Source organism: Myxocyprinus asiaticus, chromosome 4, assembly GCF_019703515.2.
Source record: "Myxocyprinus asiaticus isolate MX2 ecotype Aquarium Trade chromosome 4, UBuf_Myxa_2, whole genome shotgun sequence".
NCBI lineage: Eukaryota > Metazoa > Chordata > Actinopteri > Cypriniformes > Catostomidae > Myxocyprinus > Myxocyprinus asiaticus.
In genome coordinates, this window is record NC_059347.1 from 46,111,431 (window position 1) to 46,132,743 (window position 21,313).

Below are 21,313 nucleotides of genomic sequence, written 5' to 3' on the forward strand. Positions count from 1 at the left end.
CAAGAACAGTGCGTAGAGAGCTTCATGGAATGGGTTTCCATGGCCGAGCAGCTGCATCCAAGCCATACATCACCAAGTGCAATGCAAAGCGTCGGATGCAGTGGTGTAAAGCATGCCGCCACTGGACTCTAGAGCAGTGGAGACGCGTTCTCTGGAGTGACGAATCACGCTTCTCCATCTGGCAATCTGATGGACGAGTCTGGGTTTGGCGGTTGCCAGGAGAACGGTACTTGTCTGACTGCATTGTGCCAACTGTGAAGTTTGGTGGAGGGGGGATTATGGTGTGGGGTTGTTTTTCAGGAGCTGGGCTTGGCCCCTTAGTTCCAGTGAAAGGAACACTGAATGCTTCAGCATACCAAGAGATTTTGGACAATTCCATGCTCCCAACTTTGTGGGAACAGTTTGGGGATGGCCCCTTCCTGTTCCAACATGACTGCGCACCAGTGCACAAAGCAAGGTCCATAAAGACATGGGTGAGCGAGTTTGGTGTGGAAGAACTTGACTGGCCTGCACAGAGTCCTGACCTCAACCCGATAGAGCACCTTTGGGATGAATTAGAGCGAAGACTGCGAGCCAGGCCTTCTCGTCCAACATCAGTGTCTGACCTCACAAATGCGCTTCTGGAAGAATGGTCAAAAATTCCCATAAACACACTCCTAAACCTTATGGAAAGCCTTCCCAGAAGAGTTGAAGCTCTTATAGCTGCAAAGGGTGGGCTGACGTCATATTAAACCCTATGGATTAAGAATGGGATGTCACTTAAGTTCATATGCGTCTAAAGGCAGATGAGCGAATACTTTTGGCAATATAGTGTATTTCCCTTGCTAAAACATTTCAGTCTGTTCTGTATGGCATTAAAGGAACATTCCGGGTTCAATACATGTTAAGCTCAATTGACAGCATTTGTGGCATAATGTTGAATACCAAAAAAAATATATATATTTTTCGATAAGTCCATCCTTTTCGAACTCGAGGTTCCAGTGTGGCACTTACAATGGAAGCGAATGGGGCCAATTTTTGTGTTTAAAGGCAAAAATGTGAAGCTTAAAATTTTATAAAAGCACTTATGTTAATTCTGCTGTTAAAACTTGTGTATTATTTGAGCTGTAAAGGGGATTAAATCATAATTTTTACATTTGTTTTACAGTTTTGGAGTTTACAACGTAATGTCGTCATGGCAACGAAGTTGAAAAATTGAATATAACTTTACAGAGAAAAGGTTAGTAAGTGTGCAAGTTGTAACTGCTTCACTCTAAACCAGATTTTTATTTTTAAAACAAAATGCTGTCGATTAAGTTTAACTTGTATTGAACCCGGATTATTCTTTTAATTTTTTTTTTATGTGTATAATGATGACAGAAAATAGTTTTTGTTGAATGGAAGCACTTGTGATATTTGTACTGAAGACCCAAATCCCAAACGAATAAGGCATAAACCACAGATTTCGGTTTGTACAAGCAAACACATTCAATGACTAAGAAACAAACATCTTGAATGCAGTGGAATCTGATTTCAGCTAAGTGGGAGGAGGTAATGCACTAAGCCCCACCTCAACAGGCATTTCTAAACTACACTTAGAAGCAAGAATAATTACGAAGATTATTCGAAAAGGGTAAATAAAGTAAGGTGCCATTTGTGTCAGTTTTCAAAATATATAGCTCAATCATTAGGAGTTCAACAGCTTAGTATTTTGAAACATTATCTCCTCCTTTAGTGGTGGCTGTAATTCCTTTATGTGCGTACGTGTGCTAGGTCAGGCTGGGAACGAGGGATATGAACTCGAGGAATGTTCTGAGGTTCCTTAAAGCAGGCAAAGCCTGAAGCACTCTATACATGCCATCATCCCAAATCAAACCTACTGTTTATATGACATCATAACAACTAATACATTACATTATAATGCCCAACAGCCATGAATTATATTACATAACACCTGTACCAATCATCTATATATGTTATGTCAATCATCTATATTACAACATAATACAGCTAACAGCAATCATTTATATTACTTCACAATACCTCACACCTGTCATCTGAATTGCATCACTGTCACACCTGACATCTGTTTTATAACTCAAACAGTCAGTTTATAATTCGGTAACATTTTACATTAAGGTTGAATACTGTTGCGATGAGGAGAAGGGTGTGGCTGGGCCGTGAGGATGCACACCCGGCGCTGAATTGTCCTAATCAGACAGGAGGGGGATAAAGACGAGCTGGAGGCACCAGTTAGAGAGAGAGAGAGATGCACGCAGCCGCTTGTTTAAGTCGACTTATGTCATTAAATTTATGTTGACTGTTCTGCCGGTTCCCGCCTCCTCCTTGCCCATCCGTGAACCCCATTACAACTGTATGTTAACAATAATTAACACAATAGTTAAAATAACAATGAACATTACTAATACAGAATTTATTAATCTTGGTTAGTTAATTTCTAGAAAATTATGTATTAAAGTTGTTTACATTAACATTAATGCATTATGAACCAACACTGAACAATAATATTTATATAACAACATTCACAAGGATTAATAAATGCTGTAAGAAAATATTGTTCTTTGTTAGTTCATGAAACCTAATGTATTTATGTTAATGTACAGACCCTTATTGTAAAGTGCTACCTACAATTCTTCTCTTTTTGGCCCCCTTGACTTGTAATTACCTTGCAGGTGTGCATGTGTATTTCAACAAAATTATTTCCTTCATCTGTAATGGACAGACATTTGTTTTTTTTTTTTACAAACACTTACCAGCAGAAATTGCAAAGAGAAAAAGGAAGAGAACCAAAGAAAACTGGAAAAGAGAAAAAGAGGGAGGGTGAGTGTTTATGGCTTTTAGGGCAGTGTTGCGCTGTGATTGCTCTGACGTGTGTGTTTAGTGTGTGTGTTTAAGCTGGTTTTTACGTGCATATGCAATCAGAGTATCCGTGTCTACAGCCCGTTCAAAGAAGCGAACGACAGACGGCTCATTGAGGAGAGATGCAAGAATCTGCTCGAAGGAGAAACTCCAGTCCTCAACTCTGACAGTGCTGGGCGAGCTGGATGTGTCTGTGGGTGTGTCCAAGGCGGGGCTGCTGGTTTCCGTGGGACTGCTGGTGGGTGTAGAGGGGCGTGAGGTGGAGTTAGGGGTAATGTCAGCATGAGATGGGGCAGTTTCACTTTGAATCACTGGAGACTCTGGTGGGACATGGGCACCTTCGGTCTCAGAGCTGGTGGGTGATGTCAAGGAGACCTCAGGCTGAGCTGTGCTGTGGGAGCTGGTGGTGGGTGTAGTTTGGGGTGTTTTCAGTGGGCTGCTCTCCTGTAGCTTGCGTCCCACCTCTTCCATGCGTAACAAAAGACTGGTGACCCGCGCCACAGCACGGTACAGACTCTCCTCCTCCTCATTGCCATGGAACACAGCGTACAGAGTCTTCGTCAAACCAATGAACTGCACCTGGAACACATATAGTGTGTGAAATGGAGTGAGAAATGGGTTATGCTTTCAACTTTGCAGTAGACTCTGGAAAGAAAAATCTGTGGTCAGTGCGAGCGCTCACTGACATATTGAGCTTGGTCTAGCTCATGGGAGACCGTGGGTCTGTTCCCATCCAGTTCCCCTCTCTCTACCCTCGGTTTCCAAAAAAAATCAATAAAATGTGTCAAAAAGCCTCTTAATGAGAAAAAGCACAACAGCCATTTTTAAGGTCACAGACCTTAAGGTCTTCATGACCTGATCCTGTTCCCTCTTTCCCTCCCTTACTTTCCTGTCTTTTACTTTCTGCCTTAAATGAAAGGTTGAGAGAGAGAGAGAGAGAGAGAGAGAAACATACAAAAATGTTCCTCCTTGTCAGTTCCGTAGCATATCTCAATTGGATCAGCCTTGCTAGGGTGTAAGAAATCTCTATCCATTTCATTAGACTGGTTTAAAAAGCTAGATTCCTTTACTACAGACTTTAGTAGCCGCCATGTAAGTAAACACAAATGGGCTTACTGAGTATAAACTTTAATTTGATGCAATTATGTTTATATTTTAAATATTTAATTTGACGTAATGAAAACAAGGCTGTAAGGGACAGAAGTACAGTCTTTTGTATATGTAATGCTATTTTAACATGCTACATCATGTCTAATTTTCACAACCCATGTTTTCCGGAATTTGTTTGCCTACTGGATATTTGTGAAAAGATGCATTTTCAATCAACATGACATATTAAACAGACTGTACTTTCGTCACTCACAGCCTCATTTTCATTTAATCAAATTAAATATGCTGTATATGAGCATCTGTGGGAGACATAAGACTGGAAATTCAAACTGTAGCTGATAAATACAACTGAATTGTATTTATATGGCTTTAAGATCCTTATATATTTAAACACAGTTTCTGCATTTGCAGTTTGGAGATTCCACCAGCAGGTGGTAATTAAGTTCAATTCCAAACTCTGAAAATACAGTGGAACATCAAATTATGTCCCTGATGATCAGAGTTGTAGCCGTCTTATATGAAACAAAAATGTGTGAGATTTGTGTTAAATTGTCTATAGGTCATGGTTTATTTTTTATGATTATTATTATGTTTACATTTACAATTGCATTTATGGTCTAATTTGTAAGCCTAAAGGTATTTTCCTACCTGTTGTCGTAGAGTGATTTTTAAGTCACTGCAACATGGGCTGGTGGAAGAAGTTGGAGATTGTAAAATGTTTGGAATTAGCAGGCTATGATTTTTTTGACCACTTCGTTATTTTGATTATATTTTCATTTTGTTTGAAGTGTAATTTCAATTTAGAAATATTTGTGGTTTATTTTTTTCGTGTTTCAATAAATGTATTTCATTTTTCAAAATCAAAATCGACCAGTAGAAGTGAAGTGCGTGCCGATAAAATCACTGTTAATACTAGCCATAATTTGTGTGTCAGTAGATGAAAATGATTAATAATACATACATTCTCTGTAATTTAACAGAGTGTACATCCAAATTCTGACGAGAATCACATATTCCATGCGCATAAAAGGAGCGTGTCAATGTCATAGAATAGGAATATGCCCGACAATCATCAAGGATGCAGTTAATGCACAAAAGAACGAAATTTATTCTTCTAATTCATTGCATACAGTCCATTTACACTACCAACTTTTTATGAATGTGCTGTCTATTTCACTGGTGCTTGAGGAAATAAACTATATATCAGGACAAAGTCGGTGGAATAATAACCAGAGAAAATCTCAGAATTAAACTGCACTTGATCCAGCACATTTGCGCATTGCGCGTGTGATTTCGCCAAACCTGCTTGCGCCTAGACTTAGCACATTCTTGCACGAAAATACCAAAACTTTATGGCCATGCCCACTGACTTTGTGCTTATGACTTATGGCATAGCGCTGCGCTTAATGCTAGTGCTCTTAAAATAGGGCCCTGGGTCTTTTCATGATCTGATAGCTAACCAATCAGTAAAAACGCATGAAGTGGTCAAGTGTAAATACCTCCTTAATGTCCCAAATGCAGCACTAGATCTATGGAAAATTTACAAAGAAATGAACATCAGAGAAGGACCTCAATCTGGACCTATGGAATGGTGAATTGTATAGACTATACACACTCACTTGTGGGCATCCAGCACAATAAATCATTCCATAGTCCCCAGAATTCACAGAAATTAAAAGCATGGTTTGAAAGTGAAGTGTACTGATTGTTAAAATTCAAAGATCTGCAGAACCCAAACGGGAAAATCAGGTAGAAAATGTTGAAGCCAATCAACAGATATTTAGTCATTATTAAAAGGCTGGACAATGCTATTTAGAACCATGAATGGTGTAAATAGCTAATGGTGAATGCATCTACCAGATGTGCAACAGCACAATGACATTTCAGATTTGTGTACCTGGTTTATTCTGGGCAGATCTTTAATACTCTCCTCTCTCCGCTGCAAGTCTTCTTGCCACCGTTTCAAATATTCTTGCAGATCTACTTCAGCACGACCTGGGGGGTGAAATATTTCAGATTATTCCAAAAATATTTTATTAATGATCCAGTGAACAGGACTAGATCACTATGATTAAATAGACTGAATATATTACCTCTCTCTGGACATCTTCTGATCACTCCATCCTCTGTGGTGTCTACACGGAAGAGAGGAAAGAGTGTTAAGCCATGAAAGACACAGACACACATACACTCACAGACACGCATGCATATGCACTTATGTAGACAAACACACATGGATGTTTCACGAGCTGTTCAGGGTGGGCAGGGATTTGGGTTGGAGTGCTACTGTTTGTTGTTAAAACACCAGAATGAGTTGTGTTCTAGAAATGTAAAATTATTTTTTGCTGTCAGGTGATATAAACAAGGCAAAGAATCTCTCAAATACATATGAAAACACAACACACACACATACATGTGAATACACACATAAACATAACCACACAAAATTAATCACAACACAATGGGGAGAAAAAAGAAAGAGTGAAAAGACAGAAAGAGTGAATACAAAGAGCCTCAGAAAGGAGTGAAAGCTGACCAGAAAGGCGAGTGGAGAAAGAGTGATCTTCAGCCGGAGGAATAAATCTAGATGACTTTAAAATCTTACACTCCTGGGTCCCTGAAGAAACACATAAAAACGCACGCAGAAACACACATTCCTCTCCTGTTAATCGTTTTGTTATGAAAACGTCTGTCCAGAACAAAAAATTATAAACATAAATTTATGGACATCTGATAAGTCGACACTTATCAAACACACCCTTAAAGGCAGAGACCCATAAATGTGTTACATGAACTTATCACCACAAAGAGTGAAGGGGGATTTAGATAAAGTGGTGGTATCTTAGACCCCATTCACACCTGGTATTAAGATGTGTTTTTGGCAGTGGTGGCCCGTGTATTTTAAGTCTAGGCCTTCAGTGTGATTCATGCCATTAAGAAAACAGTTTCACGATAAATAAGACACCCTATGCCTATGGACATCATACATTACGTTGCTGCCAACTAATAATACCAATTGGCATTTTAAAAACACACCTAGCAGGTCTAATACCAGGAAAAAGCTCTCTAATAATATTTGCACTTAAAATGTTGCTTGCAATAATTTTTGTTTCATAAGTGTACACAGTAACATTTCAAAACTTGAACTGACACAGAACCGATGCTCCAGCCAGCCTAATTTACACTTATAAAACTCCTGATGTCGCTATAACAATACAAAAAGCACCTACCGATTTGCTTGAAGTGAAAATCAGCCCGCCTTTCTCAGGTTTTTAAATCCATAAAAATCTCTTTATCAATGGCGATATGACAATGACAATATCAGTGACAGCCAGAGACTTTCTTTGCTATTCGACTGTAGATGAATTAGGAGTGGAAAGTGATTATGAAAAAAAAAGTAAATGATAATGAAAGGATGAAAAAATATTTCTTTATTAGGCATGTTAGGCCAGCAGAGATGGCTTTGCTGGCCCTGAGAACTCACCACTGTTTTTTGGTGATCCGATCACATGTGGTTAGCACTAAATACAGGTCTATACGGGATCTAAAACGTTTTGTGATCAGATCACAAAAACCACATAGGAATGTGGTCAAAAAAGCATATGGCCACATCGCATTTGAGGTGTAAACAGTAATCCATCCTGAATGCATCCCAGGAGCAGCGAAGCACCTCTCCTCACCTGTCAATCAACCACTGCACTAAAATAAGAGTTTAAACTTTGCCAGTTACGAACAGTTTAAAAGGAAATAACTGTCTGATCAAACATTTTTAAAAAGCGGATACACACACACACACAAGCATGAGAACTTCACAGATCTTCTTCAGAGTGTTTGAAATCAGCATTCAGGGGCATTTATGAGAAGCACGAACATCTGCAGCTCAGGTCAATACATGCAATCCACTAAAATAACGGACAATTCTGCTCGAAATGTTGCTTTTGTGTTTAGATTCAATTTCAGCTGCATCATGGAGAAATAGCACATTTTTTTTACGCTTTCTTTGTCTTTTCTGACTTTGTTGCTGTTAATTATCATGCAGTAACACAGATATAGTGATTGATGTATGTCATCATGAAACGTCCCTGCCCTCAAAATCCAATCACAACTGGTCACGGAGACGCATTAAGTGACCAGGTGTAAACAGTGATGTGTCTCACCTGAACACTTGTGATCGGATCACCTGAGATGCATCTTAATACCAGGTGTAAACGGTGTCTTAGTAGTTAAAGATCTGGACTAGTAATCCAGAGGTCAATGGTTCACATTGCAGGGATTCGCTATCACCATTATGACCTTCAGCCAAGCATTTAACCCCAGGCAGTTTAAAGTCCCTTTTGGTGGGAAATTGTCTGCTAAATTAGTAAATAAAGAGATGGCAAATAAAGAGATTACAGAGGGGATATAGATGGGTTAGATATGTAGATTATACAGGGTGGTAAAAGAGGGGAAAAGTATGTAGATTATACAGGGTTATAAAGGTTTGGCAAATAGATTAAACAGGGTTTTTGATATACAGATTATACAGGGTTATACTGTATAGAGGTTAGATATATAGATTATACGGGGTTGAAGAGGGGTTAGATTTAAAGATTATACAGGGTTATAAAAGTGTTTAGATATGTAGAATTTAAAGAGTTGTAAATGGGGTTAGAAATATAGATTTTACAGGGTTTTCGATATACAGATTTCACCGGGTTATAGCTGAGTTAGATATGTAGATTATACAGGGTTAATAAAGGTTAGATATCCAGATTAGACAGGGATATAGAGGGGTTTGATATATAGAGTATGAAGGTTTATAAAGGAATATTTGGATTATATAGGGTTAAAGAGTAATGGAGTTGTCAAATGTACAAAAAATAAGGATTGTAAAGGGGTTAGCTATATAGATTATACAGGGTTAAACAGGTCAGATTTAAAGAGATGAAATAAAAAAACAATTATTAAATAAGTCACTTCACAATTTAATACATACAGTGTATCCGGAAAGTATTCACAGCGCTTCACTTTTTCCACATTTTGTTATGTTACAGCCTTATTCCAAAATGGATTAAATTCATTATTTTCCTCAAAATTCTACAAACAATACCCCATAATGACAATGTGAAAGAAGTTTGTTTGAAATCTTTGCAAATTTATTAAAAATAAAAAAATAAAATCACATGTACATAAGTATTCACAGCCTTTGCTCAATACTTTGTTGAAGCACCTTTGGCACCAATTACAGCCTCAAGTCTTTTTGAGTATGATGCTACAAGCTTGGCACACCTATTTTTGGGCAGTTTCTCCCATTCTTCTTTGCAGGACCTCTCAAGCTCCATCAGGTTGGATGGGGAGCGTCGGTGCACAGCCATTTTCAGATCTCTCCAGAGATGTTCAATCGAGTTCACGTCTGGGCTCTGGCTGGGCCACTCAAGGACATTCACAGAGTTGTCCCAGAGCCACTCCTTTGTTATCTTGGCTGTGTGCTTAGGGTCGTTGTTCTGTTGGAAGATGAACCTTCGCCCCAGTCTGAGGTCCAGAGCACTCTGGAGCAGGTTTTCATCAAGGATGTCTCTGTATGTTGCTGCATTCATCTTTCCCTCGATCCTGACTAGTCTCCCAGTTCCTGCCACTGAAAAACATCCCCACAGCATGATGCTGCCAACACCATGCTTCACTGTACGGATGGTTTTGGCCAGGTGATGAGCGGTGCCTGGTTTCCTCCAGACATGACGCTTGCCATTCAGGCCAAAGAGTTCAATCTTTGTTTCTCATGGTCTGAGAGTCCTTCAGGTGCCTTTTGGCAAACTCCAGGCAGGCTGTCATGTGCCTTTTACTGAGGAGTGGCTTCCGTCTGGCCACTCTACCATACAGGCCTGAGTGCTGCAGAGATGGTTGTTCTTCTGGAAGGTTCTCCTCTCTCCACAGAGAAATGCTGGAGCTCTGTCAGAGTGACCATCGGGTTCTTGGTCACCTTCCTGACTAAGGCCCTTCTCCCACGATCGCTCAGTTTGGCCAGGCAGCCAGCTCTAGGAAGAGTCCTGGTGGTTCCAAACTTCTTCCATTTACGGATGATGGAGGCCACTGTGCTCATTGGGACCTTCAATGCTCCAGACATTTTTCTGTACCCTTCCCCAGATCTGAGCCTCGATACAATCCTGTCTCGGCGGTCTACAGACAATTCCTTGGACTTCATGGCTTGGTTTGTGCTCTGACATGCACTGTTAACTGTGGGACCTTATATAGACAGGTGTGTGCCTTTCCAAATCATGTCCAATCAACTGAATTTACCACAGGTGGACTCCAATCAAGTTGTAGAAACATCTCAAGGATGATCAGTGGAAACAGGATGCACCTGAGCTCAATTTTGAGTGTCATGGCAAAGGCTGTGAATGCTTATGTACATGTGATTTGTTTTGTTTTTTATTTTTAATAAATTTGCAAAGATTTCAAACAAACTTCTTTCACGTTGTCATTGTGGGGTATTGTTTGTAGAATTTTGAGGAAAACAATGAATTTAATCCATTTTGGAATAAGGCTGTAACATAACAAAATGTGGAAAAAGTTAAGCGCTGTGAATACTTTCCGGATGCACTGTAGATGATAATTTCATATGTAAACACTAAACTCTTATTACAGCACACTGGCAGAGATTAGAAAATGAATACTATACAAATAGCTGTGGAGTTTAATATTTTTACCTGGTTGAAGGTGCATTTTGAAGAGAAACTTTAGCTTTTCTGTGAATGACCTGTTGTACAAGATATCTGAAACACACACACACACACACACACACACACACAGTTGAATGAATCTGACAGGTTGCAAAGGGAGCTGCTATGAGGTAAGGTGAAAGGTCAAAGGGCAGACATTTTAGGTTAGGGTAAGGCTCCTCTTACCCAGACCACTTATGAACTCTTTAAAGTTCACCAGTCCATCTCCGTTCTCGTCCAGTATACGGAAGGCTGATCGTGCCAGCGTGCAAGTGTGCGTTTGTGTGGTCCACGGCTGCAGCAGGTTAAACAGGCTGCTAAACTGGGACTGACCCAGCTGGTACTGGTCAAGATATGGCAGGCTGGGGTCATGATTCTGCAGGGCAGGATTACACACTGACCAGTAGCAGCTCACAAAGTGTTGTCTCTGTAACACACAAACGTAGTACTACCCAATGTTCTCCCAATCTCCCATACACACTTGCATATATTTGAAAAACTTTCATTGCATATGTTGCAATTAAATTATCTACACAAACTTTTATTGCAGACATAACTTTGATGAAAATTAAAGTTTTAACAGTAGCTATCGTACATACAATGGTATTTATAGTGTAACTAACCTTAAACAGCATGTACAGCTCCTCCAGCTGGGCAGCACTGAACTTCACATCCTGAGCAACAACCCTCAGCTGCAACAAAATTACAAGAAAAAAGAATGTCAATGCAGACAATAATATAATTTAAGATGATCAAATTTACGGGGGCCTGGGTAGCTCAGCGAGTAAAGACGCTGACTACCACCTCTAGAGTCGCAAGTTCGAATCCAGGGTGTGCTGAGTGACTCCAGCCAGGTCTCCTAAGCAACCAAATTGGCCTGGTTGCTAGGGAGGGTAGAGTCACACGGGGTTACCTCCTTGTGGTAGCTATAATGTGGTTCTTGCTCTCGGTGGGGCGCGTGGTGAGTTGTGCATGAATGCCGCGGAGAATTGCGTGAAGCCTCCACACGCGCTATATCCCCGCGGTAACGCGCTCAAGTCACGTGATAAGATGCGCGGACTGATGGTCTCAGACGCGGAGGCAACTGAGATTCGTCCTTAGCCACCCGGATTGAGGCGAGTCACTACGCCACCATGAGGACTTAGAGCGCATTGGGAATTGGGCATGCCAAATTGGGGAGAAAAGGGGACAACCCCCTCCAAAAAAAAAAAAAAAAAAAAAAAAAGATTATCAAATTTACCATGAAAACAATTAAGACATAAAACCTTATTAATGAGTACATTATTCTCCATAACTCCATATTTCCACATTCAACACTAACATAAAATGTTAATTTTATGGTTACTAATAATGATAAGTGATTAAAACATATTTTGATCCATCAAGCAGGATTACAAAAGGATGTTTAATGGGGCCATGACATGAGGAATAACATTTACCTTGACCTTTTAACATATAAGTGGTCATGGTACTATAAAAACTTACTGTAAGTTTCAGAACTCAAAATTTCCTCCTCACTGCAAAAAGAGCATTTGTTTAACCAAGCTGTCTAAACAACTCATCTCATTGTGATGTCACACTGTGGTAAACATTTGCATCTGACCACCTCCACAACAACACATCAACACCTACTTTACCTTGTCACTTCCGTAGTCTCGCACAGTAGCAATGAGCAGTGAGATGGCAAGTAGAGAGCCAATCAGAACAGTGGGCATTTACTGTCAAGTCTTAAAGGAAATGCAGTAATAAAACTAAGTGTTTCTGACAAAGGGTCAGAATGAGGGTGTAAAATGATCATGTTTTACAACTAAATGAGTTTTTTTATTTAAAACACTTTACTAATATTATAATGGAACCTCAAGGAACATATTAAAATAATAAAAAAGGCACGTCATGACCCCTTTAAATATTTATATTCAGTGAGGGACAACAATATCAGACATCAAAGTACATCAGCATGATTTTGTACTTACTACATTTTGTTTGGTTGTGTCTTCTAGTGTCTGAATAACATACAGCTTGTTTCTCTTACGCATGGTTTCCACTTCCTCTGTTCGAATGTCTCCATATTTCTGAAACAATGCATTGTTATTATATATCTGAGCGATTATTTGTCTCAGGCCTTCAGTTTGCTGACCCTATAACTCCCATCAGAGAGGGCTTCCCTTCATTCTCAGCAGTCTGAGAGAGCCGAATTCTTAGGTGCTCGCAAACTTTACACCGTTTAATTGCTCACTTCCACATAAACCTGTCACATTAATCATCTAAGCATTAACAAAGACATCAGATGCTTCCAACATGCTTTTTGTGGATGCATTTAATTATAGTCACAAGTATTGTTGCTTCTTATTCAGTTGTGACATAAGAAAAAAGACAATAACTAATGATTATTTAAAATGTTATTGGTTAAGAAGCACTAGCAGTGGTTTTGCCATTGCTCTGGACTTGCAAATCTTGGTAAAATAAACTTTAAGCAGAACAATCTGAACTGCACATGCTTGTGAACCAATAAAGCCTTTAAACTGAAAATGGATTGTAACATTCACTACATTGTATGAAAGTGTTTGGAATCTTTACCTCATATGCCTCTTTGATGAGATTACAGATGTCAACCTTTTGCATTGATTTGTCGTTGGCTGATGCCTGCTGTACGGTTGCTGGGAGGGGACTATCTTTATTGGTGACATTGTCGAAAAACCTTAAGGACAAAATCAGGTATAAGGAAAGTTTAAGCTTATAAATACAAATGCGTTGCAAGAATAAAAGACGTTTGTTGTATGCTGTCATTAGATACTATTTAATTGGGGTGTAAATCGCAAGTTTCATCACGATTCGATCTTATATCGATTCTCTTAGCCAGCGATCCGATGTTTGCCGATACCTCAAAGTCTGCCGTAATGCGATTTCCATTCGAATCAGAGGCCTGCTATCCATATTACGATATTATGTACCTATTTTACACAATTACATTTATTATCTCACAAATGGAACCAAAATATAATTTTAATATTTTATTGAGCTCTCTGAAAAGTGCAAATCCATTATCCACACTGGGACATCCACAACAAAATAAGGTACTTCTGTTGTTGAAAAAAATAATACAGAAAAATGTTTTTAATAAAACAAAATTAAGTAACACACACAAGTGATCATCAATTGTTTGATGACAGCTCACTGCTTTGTGGAATGAGGGAAACACTACAGTGACAATCTCTACAACAGTCAAGCAAGTCTTTTAATCCGGAATACTTACATACCCACGACAGGGGAGTTTGTGCTATCCGTGTATTTTCTTGGCTACAACTTCCACAGCTGTATTGAAAAATGTTGATAAATGTTAGTAAGTGTGTTCAGCAGTAGCGATTTCTCCGAGTATGCAACAGAGGCAATATCACCTCAAAAATTTGGGTTAGAAAAAATAAATGACTGTACATATATAAAATAATAAAATATTAGGAAATGTGAGCTCAAATAATATGTATAGGAGTCATCTTTCTAAAGTCACTCTGCCAAACAGTGTCACCCGATGGACAAAGTTTCAGAGGGAGGCAGCATCTCTCAAGCCTCCCTTCAGCTGATTGCGATCTCATTCAGCTGCTAAAGCATGGTGTGAATGTGAGGGGGGTAACCGCCAAATACAGCGAAAAGTCACGTGAGGGGAGACATTGTCTCCGATTAGCGCTGATTCGTTCAATACGCTGTCAATCAATCAATGCGATAGTGCCTGCCTCTTGAGCGCTCGTCATCAAAGCGGGTCTCCACAGATCGCTATGAATGGGACGAACTGATGCCAGTGGAGAAACTATCTGCACAGTAAACAACTAACCAACATGGACAACAGCACTTTTGGTCACGTCCAAATCAAAACGTCCTTGAAATGACTTGAAACATGAAATGTTGTGCTTGTGAGCCATTGTGCACTTGCTCTTAAATGTGGCAGCTCGTACCTTCATGAAACCTGTGGTGTTTACCAAGGAGTTGATGACAAATCATCCAAAAATAAGATGACTATAAAAATAATAAAATATACAGTACTGTGATGTACTGTAATGTACTTAAACATAAGATGTTTAACAAAAACATTTGTCTTAAGATGGTTATTTATATCTTAGTGTGTCAATAGGTAATATACATTTTAGACTCCCAAACATTTCTTTTGCAAATAGAATAGATTAGAAAAGAAGAACAGGGAGCCCTGCAACAGATGGCAGGGTCCCCACAGAGCCCCCCACTGAATATTGAGTCAGTCTGGGATTACAAGAAGAGACAGAAGCAATTGAGACAGCCTAAATAGATAGAAGAACTGTGGCAAATTCTCCAAGAAGCTTGGAACATCCTATCTGCCAACAACCTATCTGTATCCAGGTGTACCTAGGAGAATTGGTGCTATTTTGAAGGCAAAGGTGGTCACACCAAATACTGATTTAGCTTTTTTTTTATGTTTACTGGACTTTGGATGACATTAATTGATAAATGAAAACTATTTATGGCATTATTTTTGAAGACATCCTCACAATGCAACATTTCTCCCAAGTGCCTAAAACTTTTGCACAGAACTATACATGAAATGTGCTTGTTGCTGTATTCATGTACAATGATGGACTGCCACCTGTCCAGGGTGTTTCCCTGCCTTTGGCCCAAGACAACTGTGATAGGCTCCAGCACTCCCCGCGACCCTACTTAGTATATGGCTAAAGAATATGGATGGATGGATGTATTTTTGTAAGTACTGTTTTAAAAGGTAAAAATAATATTTATAATACAATGCATAAACTTGAGTCTTTGATTTGACTTGATTTCACAGACAGTATTAATATGAACATAAAAATATGTTTTGTCACACAAAAATGAAAATTTGGTCATCATTTACTCACCATCATATTGTTCCATACCTATATGAATTTCTGTCTTCTGTTGAACACAAAGGAAGATGTAAGGCAGAATGTTAGGGACTGATACTGACGGTCTCAGTCACCATTCACTTTAATTGTGTGGAAAAAAGATGCAACCCCAAACTGTGTGTTCCACAGAAAAAAGAAATTCATAAGGGTTTGGAACAACATGAGAGTGAGTAAGGGGAGACACATTTTTCATTTTTGATTCAACTATTTCTTTAAGGTGTAGGACATTCTAATCACCTGTTGAGGACCGTGACAGCCTCTGCATCATCATGGCAACAGAGCAGGTTGTCCATATTGTAGTAAAGGACAGCGAGGCCAAGCTGTAGAATGGCTTTGATTCCGTCATAAAAGAAACAGTCGACGACGTTCACAGCGCTCTCTATGGGCAGTACACTGATGAAGAGAGTCAGGAACCATGACAACGACACTGACGAGAAAAACGACAGGTCCGTCATGTGTTCGGTCAGCTGGGTTAGATGCACACGGATCAGTTCCTCAAACACGGCCTGGTCCACCAGAGCTCCTGGGAAACATTTATACACACACATTTGAATAATACTAATAATACCCCTGCATAGTTGAGCTAAACCCATCTGTCAAAGGACAGTTCGTAGTCTAAAGGCCAGGGTTATACTTTGTTTTTGTGCATTCTGAATCGGCTCGCGCCTGGTCGACCGCATTGCTTTTCAAAGTATTCTCTTCTGACCGCTAGCAAATACGAAATCATTCGATGCATGACCACTACAGTTGCTTTGTGATACACTTTTAGTACAGTCAATGGCAGGCGCATGCACAGACAATGCGCACAGACGAGCACCGAGTGTGCCTGTCAAGAAAATCTGGGCAGCACAGACTGTGCTGATGACGAAATTTGCGTTATGCAAACTGTGCGCAGAATGATCTGCAACGTGGACAGCCAAAGTATACTTTGGCCTTAAGAGACCTGATTTCAGTTACATCACCATTTAGTTTACAACAGGGATTAAAAACGATTTGTGTAACAAAAACCGAAAACGAATTTTTTTTGTTGCAGGAATTGATTTTCAATTGTTCCGGAGTGAAAACATTATTTTTTAATTAATTTCATTCTGATAATTTTTTCATAAAACCAAAGGCCAAAGGGTTTATCACAGTAAATTTTTGGAACTACACTACTTCATTTGCCCAAAAAATTAAACATTTCTTTGCCTAACTGCCCGTTGTGGATGTCACAGTCTGTGAATGAAAACCTTTAATGACTATGTATAATTACTACATAAACATGCACGGCTAATCCAGATACAATGAAAACATTATTAGAGGTAAAAAGTATATTCCTCAGTTGTTACCAAGTCTTCACTGAATTATTGTTAGATATGATGCATTAACAAAGATTTGATGCTGCCGGGTTTTGACTGAGAAGAAGATCTGTAAATAAAATTATACTTAACTGTTAAATAAATGTATGCTTGTTATGATTTCTATGCTGATAAATCCTCCACACAGGAAAAAAGTTTATTGCTTATTTTCGCTTACTTTGGCAAGTGGCTTATTTTGGGCTTGTTTTTTCAGACCAGGTTGCTTGTTTATCTAGCAAGATCTGGCAACACTGCAATTGGTATTTCACCCACCCTTTAGTGCAGGGTACTGTCATTTTAAAAAGAACGTTTTTAACTGTTCTTTTATTTTGTTCTAACCAGTAACATTTAGAAACAAGACTGCGTAACTTCTGAACCGGAACCAAAAAATACAGTTTTTGTTCAGAACGAACCGAAATGAAAAACATTTAGTTTTTAATCCCTGGTTTACAATGTAGTTACTGAGTTTTGCATGGCAGTATTGTTTCTGCACATTAAACTGGGATTGAAGAAAGTATTTTAACATTGAAAAAATTACACACTTAACCTTTAAAAGAAGCAGAGTACACTTAGACAAAGCTCAGTTATTATAATCCACTTCATTGATGCCTTTCTATTTGAGGGGAAGTACTTTACATTAAAAGACAAATAATTACTATTGGAACTGTGTCATGATGTTTTGCAGTGGTGCTTACTGGGTATGCTGCCAATTTATTAATATGATGTCAATTACCTCCCAGGCATGAGGGTATATATAACACATACAGTATGTAACAAACACTCCACAGACACATACCAATGATTCTGCGGTTGAAGTAGTCTGGGAGCATTCTTTCACACACAGCTACCAGCAACCAGAAGGCCTCTTCCTCTTTAGCATACAGTAGCAACACTGATGTCAGGATATTCATTGCCTGGACAGACATAGAGAAATCTTTGTGTGAGGAATAGACCAAAAATTAAACCATAGCTCTCAAATCTAATTGACTCCCATGTGCATTCAAATAGCAACATGATACTGTATATGTGAGAACCAATAATGTTTGAACCCAGTTTCTTCTCTTACTTACATGTTGTCAAGTGTTGAGTACCTTTTTTTAATCAGCAAAGGGAAGGTTTTTAGTCAATAACAACTGAAATATGGGTTTGGAATGAAGGTGAGATTGATGATAGAATTTAGATTTTTGGGTAAACTATTTCTTTAAGACTTTGAGATGGTTAAGTAAACATCTACGATTCAAATGTCTCAAACAGATTAAAGATAAATTAGGGAGAATCATTATAGTTTTAGCAAAAATTCTGGGGCAAAGGTTGGTTTTGGCTAATATTTATGCACCTAACGTTGATGATCAGGGCTTTTTTATTGATCTTGAAGGGATGTTGCAAGTCTCTGGCACCCCTCATGATATAAAACTGGAAGGAGACTTTAATCTTTTGATGGACTCAGTCCTTGATCATAGTGAAGCAAAAGTGTGTAAACCCCCTAGAGCAACATTGACGCTTCACAGGATGTGTAAAAATCTTGGTCTTGCAGATATTTGGAGACTTTTCAACCCATCTGGTAGGGACTATACATTTTTTACATCAGTCCATAAGATTTATTCTAGAATAGATTTTTTTTTAAATATCTAAGTCCATTATTTCATCTGTTGTGGATTGCTCAATTGGAAACATCTTAGTCTCAGATCACACCCTGGTGAGTTTAGAGGTGTTGCCACATACGGAGAAAAAGAAATCATATAGTTGGCGCTTTAGTGTATCCCTTTTGCAAAATCCTGATTTCCAACAAATGTTAAAGACTGAAATCAATGTTTATATGGAGACCAACTGGTCCTCAGTATCTTCTGTGGGCGTGGGTTGGGAGGCACTTAAAGCGGTTCTTAGGGATCAGATCATACAATATGCCTCATTTACCAAAAAATTCAAAGCACGAGAACTCGTGGAGTTGGAAGGGAATATTAAAAGTGCAGAGGCAGAGCTGAAGCGCTGAATGTCGTCTGGTGGCCTCAGAGAATTGACCTGATTGAAACACAGATATAATACTATTTTGCCACGGAAAGTGGAGTTTTTGTTATTCAGGGCAAGACTTTGAGTTGGGGGACAAAGCAGCGAAGCTTTTGGCTAGATATATAAAGCAGAGATAATCTTTTTCTACCATTCCCTCAGTGAAATCTGTTGGTGGTGAAATTTTTACCTCAGCCATTGATATTAATAATGCCTTTAAAGAGTTCTATCTTGATCTTTATAGTTCCACGTCTTCGTCTACTGATGAAGATATTAGAAAATTTGTGGAACCATTAGAACTCCCTAAATTGATGACTGAGCAAAAAAAAAATTCTTCATTCTGAGATAACCTTGGAGGAGCTTGACGAGGTAATTAAGGCCTTACCTACAGGCAAGGCTCCGGGGCCAGATGGTTTTGCCACTGAATTTTTTTAAGATCTTCTGCTACAGAACTGGCTCCACTTTTGTTAGAAGTTTATATGGAATCATTAAAGAATGGAAAGCTTCCCCCAACCATGACACAAGCCCGGATCAGTCTGATTCTCAAAAAGGACAAAGATCCAAGTGAGTGCAAACGTTACCGCCCAATTTCCTTGATCCAGCTAGATGTAAAAATTTTGGCTAACCGATTAGTTTATGACATCTCTTATACATATAGATCAGGTGGGGTTTATTTGGGGTCATAGCTCTTCTGATAACATCAGGTGTCTCATCAATATAATGTGGTCAGTAGCGAATGATCAGTCTCCGGTCGCTGCCATCTCACTTGACACCGAAAAGGCGTTTGATATGGTAGAATGGGATTATCTTTTTAAGATTTTGGAAATATAAGGGTTCGGGAGTACATTAATTGGTTGGATTAAGTTACTTTATAGACACCCTGTAGCAGCGGTACAAATAAATGGATTAATTTCAGATTATTTTACTCTGGATAGGGGCACTCGGCAGGGTTGCCCTCTTTCCCATTATTGTTCTGTCTTGCCTTGGAACCATTAGCAGCCGCGATAAGAAAGGAGGATGACTTTCCAGGGGTGATGGCAGGAGGTGTGGCGCATAAGCTTCTGCTTTACGCAGATTATATTTTATTATTTGTCTCTGATGCCACTAGATCTATGCCTTGCCTCTGCATAATTATTCATTCCTTTTCCAAGTTCTCAGGATACAAAGTCAATTGGTCTAAATCAGAAGCTTTGGCTCTGACAGCATACTGCCCAGTAACGGCTTTCCAGCCGGGCGCCTTTCAGTGGCCCAAACAGGGCATTAAGTATTTGGGTATTTTATTCCCAGCAAATTTGTCTGATTTAGTTAGAGTTAATTTTGACCCTTTAATAAAAATTAAATATATTCTTAGTCTTTTCTTCCTGTGATGGGGAGGGCCAGACAGAGGCTACAAGAGTCCAAATTTAATTAAATTCCAGATGCACTTTATGGTTGGGGGGCAGATTTGATTCATAGCGTGGAACTTTTAACTTTAAAGGCACTTTTAACTTTGAAATACGCCGGGGACTCTTATTTTGAGATGTTTGCGCTTCACTGCTTCCAGCTGCTCATTCAAACACATAAGGGATAAAAAAAAATTTGCACTCCTACAATAATCTACAACGTATTACAATATAAACAATTAAAAGTAAACATTGTCATATTTCATCAACACTATATCATCATCATCAACAGTTGATCTTTAGTGATAGTTTGTCATAAATTAGCTTAGCATTAGATATTATTAATGATTGTGAACTGCTCTGCAACAGCTGAAAACACTCACAGGCCCCCGCATGCTTGGAGAAAATACAACAGTGCTGCGCTTTCACTTTGAAGGATGCAGCGCATGCATTTATTTAATTAAATCATATTCTTTTGAAGTTTGATAATCACATTAGGTCATATCACGATTCCTGTCTTTCCGTCCCATATTTAAGACCTCTTTAAATAAAAATTATGATTTTTGTTGTATCATTTAAGATATTTAAGACTTTTTATGACCTTAAATTTTGGAAAACTGAATTTAAGACATTTTAAGACTTTTTAAGGATCTGTGGGAACCCTGAATAACAAAAAAATGTTCTTTGTGTACTGTACACTTGTCCGTTTGTATGGCTTTTGCCCTACAAATAAGAGTTGCCCCCAGCTGGTCAGCAGATGGTCCGTGGGACTATGAGAGTGCAAATGAGAGTCTTTGTGTGTTTTTACCTGGCAGTAGCCAATTTTGGGGTTGCGGTGAGCGTACGCAGTCAGGACTCTGCGGAGGGCTGAGATTCCTGTGTCGCTTTGAAATGCTGGATGTTCTGGGAGGGAGCGATGCAGATCTCTTTCAATCTCATCACATGCGAGGGAGCTGCTGCCCATACACTCCTCCAGCAGCCGGCCGTAGTACCCAGGGTGAGAGGCCATGTCATGTACAGCACCT

At 39.1% G+C, this 21,313-nt stretch overlaps 1 protein-coding gene across 4 annotated transcripts in view; it reads right to left on the minus strand.

Annotated features, from left to right (window-relative positions):
- Window positions 1–2,863: 2,863 nt before the first annotated feature.
- Window positions 2,864–21,313, minus strand: part of LOC127439597 (TBC1 domain family member 8B-like) — a 29,985-nt gene continuing 11,535 nt past the window's right edge. The window contains exons 10-22 of one of the 4 annotated variants that reach the window (XM_051695786.1): window positions 21,097–21,311; window positions 17,699–17,816; window positions 15,803–16,088; window positions 13,242–13,362; window positions 12,638–12,736; window positions 11,288–11,356; window positions 10,851–11,091; window positions 10,653–10,718; window positions 6,506–6,586; window positions 6,063–6,104; window positions 5,867–5,964; window positions 5,469–5,498; window positions 3,328–3,438 (exon numbers count right to left, since the gene is read on the minus strand). In XM_051695786.1, the coding sequence (XP_051551746.1) occupies window positions 5,493–5,498; window positions 5,867–5,964; window positions 6,063–6,104; window positions 6,506–6,586; window positions 10,653–10,718; window positions 10,851–11,091; window positions 11,288–11,356; window positions 12,638–12,736; window positions 13,242–13,362; window positions 15,803–16,088; window positions 17,699–17,816; window positions 21,097–21,311 (1,442 nt within the window). In that variant the 3' untranslated portion in view covers window positions 3,328–3,438; window positions 5,469–5,492. Of the gene's footprint in view, window positions 3,439–5,468; window positions 5,499–5,866; window positions 5,965–6,062; window positions 6,105–6,505; window positions 6,587–10,652; window positions 10,719–10,850; window positions 11,092–11,287; window positions 11,357–12,637; window positions 12,737–13,241; window positions 13,363–15,802; window positions 16,089–17,698; window positions 17,817–21,096; window positions 21,312–21,313 lie in introns of those variants that run through there. The other 3 variants (XM_051695784.1, XM_051695785.1, XR_007896995.1) reach the window with 3 other exon arrangements.